The sequence below is a fragment of the Pipistrellus kuhlii genome, unplaced genomic scaffold (genome assembly GCF_014108245.1).
Source record: "Pipistrellus kuhlii isolate mPipKuh1 unplaced genomic scaffold, mPipKuh1.p scaffold_m20_p_16, whole genome shotgun sequence".
Taxonomy (NCBI): domain Eukaryota; kingdom Metazoa; phylum Chordata; class Mammalia; order Chiroptera; family Vespertilionidae; genus Pipistrellus; species Pipistrellus kuhlii.
Genome location: NW_023425471.1, coordinates 14689659 through 14692056, shown reverse-complemented (window position 1 = coordinate 14692056; position 2398 = coordinate 14689659). Strand labels below are relative to the sequence as shown.

The following is a 2398-nucleotide window of genomic DNA, read 5'->3' as shown; positions in this document are numbered from 1 at the left end:
CCCCCAGTACTAGCGTGGAGCCTTCTAAGAGCAGATTTGCAATTACTGTTTTGGGGAATAAATGAGCCAATGAGCATGAAGTATATTTATTATCATTTAATTCTACATTCTCAAATTAGTCAAGTACATACTGTAATTTAAAACCTTATAAAACACAGAGTAAAAGGGATTGGGAAGCCCCAATTGATGATGTTACTTTTTTCTCTATTTAATGCTTCCATGTATTTTACTGTTTTATTTCTTTACATTTTCAAGAAAACATATATTCCAATGCCGTGCTATCTTGTACTACAATACTAAATAAGATGGAAGCTTTCCAAATTTGTTTTTACAAAATAGCAAAACTCTTATTTTTAAACATGCTAAATTACAAGAATGACCAATATAATTAACTTAGATTGCAATGCTAGAAAATTTTTATTTAGATGTAACAGCACCGAAAAACAGGAACAAGTGAAAATATAGAGAAATCTCCAAATTGCCCACACAGAATAGGTACACTAAGGTATCATACAGTGTGTTTCCTCCATCACCCAGCTCTCCACTACGTGGAACATGACTTCTCTTTCTCTTCGGTCACAAAATAAAGAATGTACCTCAACTTCACCAGGTGTGGGAGGAGTTTCTGGATGTGAGCCTGACTCATTCACTGCATGGCATTGGTATCAGCCCCTACTGGAATTGTAGCTTGGGCTCCTTCTTTCTCATCTTGCAAAGCCTCTTCATAGCAGGATGTGAAGGCGCTGGGAGTGGTTTGATTAATCTTGGCCAAAAACTGCAGGACTTTCATCTTGCTGGTTTCAGCATAGGCTCTTGGGCCCCATAGGAACTCGTAGCATGGAGGATCACTGTCACGCACCTGGCGATACTCCAGGTACTTCAGCTTCACGAAATCTTGGGTGATGAGCTTCTTTGGCTCTCCAAATATGTAGTGCCTCTTTCCAGCATATACCCTCATCTTATTCAGGAATTCCCAGATCTTCTGCTCAGTGGCACAGTTGCCTTTCATGAAGATCACGCCCAGGATAATCATCAGGAGACCTGTCTTGGGAAATACCCTGCCATGGCTGACCCTCCCATTGTTGGGGAGATTCATTTTGCTGACAAGATCATAGAAATGCTTCTTACCTTCAACTTCCTTTAAATCAACACCAAATACCACCTCTATGCTGAAAGCTGCTCTTCTGAGGATCTCAGAGAAGTGATTTTTATACTTTTTATGGACAATCTTGAGCATATCTGCTTTCCTAATAGGTTTTTTCATTTTGTACATCTGCATAAGGAACCGCACCAACATACCACTCATCTCAGTTAGGGGGTCTCTTTGAGACTGCACTTCGGAAGGTGAGGCCTTGGAGGATTTCTCATTCTCCATTTTGTACTTGTCTCCTTTAGATGATCTTGTGCGAGAAACACCTGCAGACTTAGTGATGGCAGATAGGGCTCTGTGAGGCCACCTGGGAATGCTACATGACCTTGTAGCAGGCTTGCTCTGCAAAGTAGTTTCAAGAGGAGCAGGGAGTGAGGAGGGCAATGCTTTTCCCTTGGCTGCTTTCTCCTTGGCACTCCTCAGACCTCGGGCTGCACCTTGGGCCTGGTGGTTTTTCTCACGGATATGGGGCTTATTTTTTTCATGCCGAGGCATGATGACTGCCAAGTACAGAAGATAGAAGTGCAGCTAGGGCAGCAGTTTATCTGAGCCTGAGAGAAGAGAGGATGAGAGGGTGTGAGCACTTACATCAGGGATATGCTACCTTGACTTAAAGAAGGCCACTTCTGCAGCTGTTCTTGAGGGCAGTGCTCTAGGAACTTACAGGGCTCCTGTTCTAATCAATCTGTCCTCTGAGAACTGTGTGGGAATCATTAAAGTGAGCCTCAGGCTGCAGCTGGACAGTCCTCCCTAAGACTGTTCATCAGCCCTTAGCCCGAGAGCTCTTAGAGACCAGGCATCTGGGCAGGGGTGGCTCAGGTTGACATGTATTCTGGTGGTCTCTAAGCTCTCCCTTAGGGTTCTCATTAGATACCTTTTAGCTCCCCCTGGGGTCTCTCATGGCTAAGAATTGTGGTTGGGGTCTGTATAGCCCCCTCATTTCTGGGACTAATAATCCCCTCTTTGCTCACTAAAAGGCTTCATTTAGTACTACTAGGGTTGACTGCAGCAGTAGGCAGCACTAGTCTTGTGGAGCCCCTGCTCTATGGCGTGTGGGGGTCCCTCAGTTTCCATTCAAGATCACCACATCAACTTTTGGCAGGGCCTGGGCCCCCTCTTCTATGCTGTTCTAAATATATACCTTAAACTCAGATCCTCCTCTTCTTGAGGCATCTTAAGGGGAAATATAGGGGCACCTCTGACCGCTGTTCTTGACAGAGGGCACCCATTCTGACAGCTCTATGGGAC

General features: G+C 44.5%; 1 protein-coding gene across 1 annotated transcript; it reads right to left on the bottom strand.

The window, feature by feature from the left end:
- Positions 1-646: 646 nt before the first annotated feature.
- Positions 647-1645, bottom strand: LOC118720093 (melanoma-associated antigen B3). The gene has a single exon (XM_036440049.1). It carries the CDS (start codon positions 1643-1645, stop codon positions 647-649), a length of 999 nt encoding a protein of 332 aa, XP_036295942.1.
- Positions 1646-2398: the final 753 nt, after the last annotated feature.

Bases quoted from the DNA above. Each gene is read 5' to 3' on its own strand.
- LOC118720093 (XM_036440049.1), bottom strand. From the start codon at position 1,645: ATGCCTCGGCATGAAAAAAATAAGCCCCATATCCGTGAGAAAAACCAC.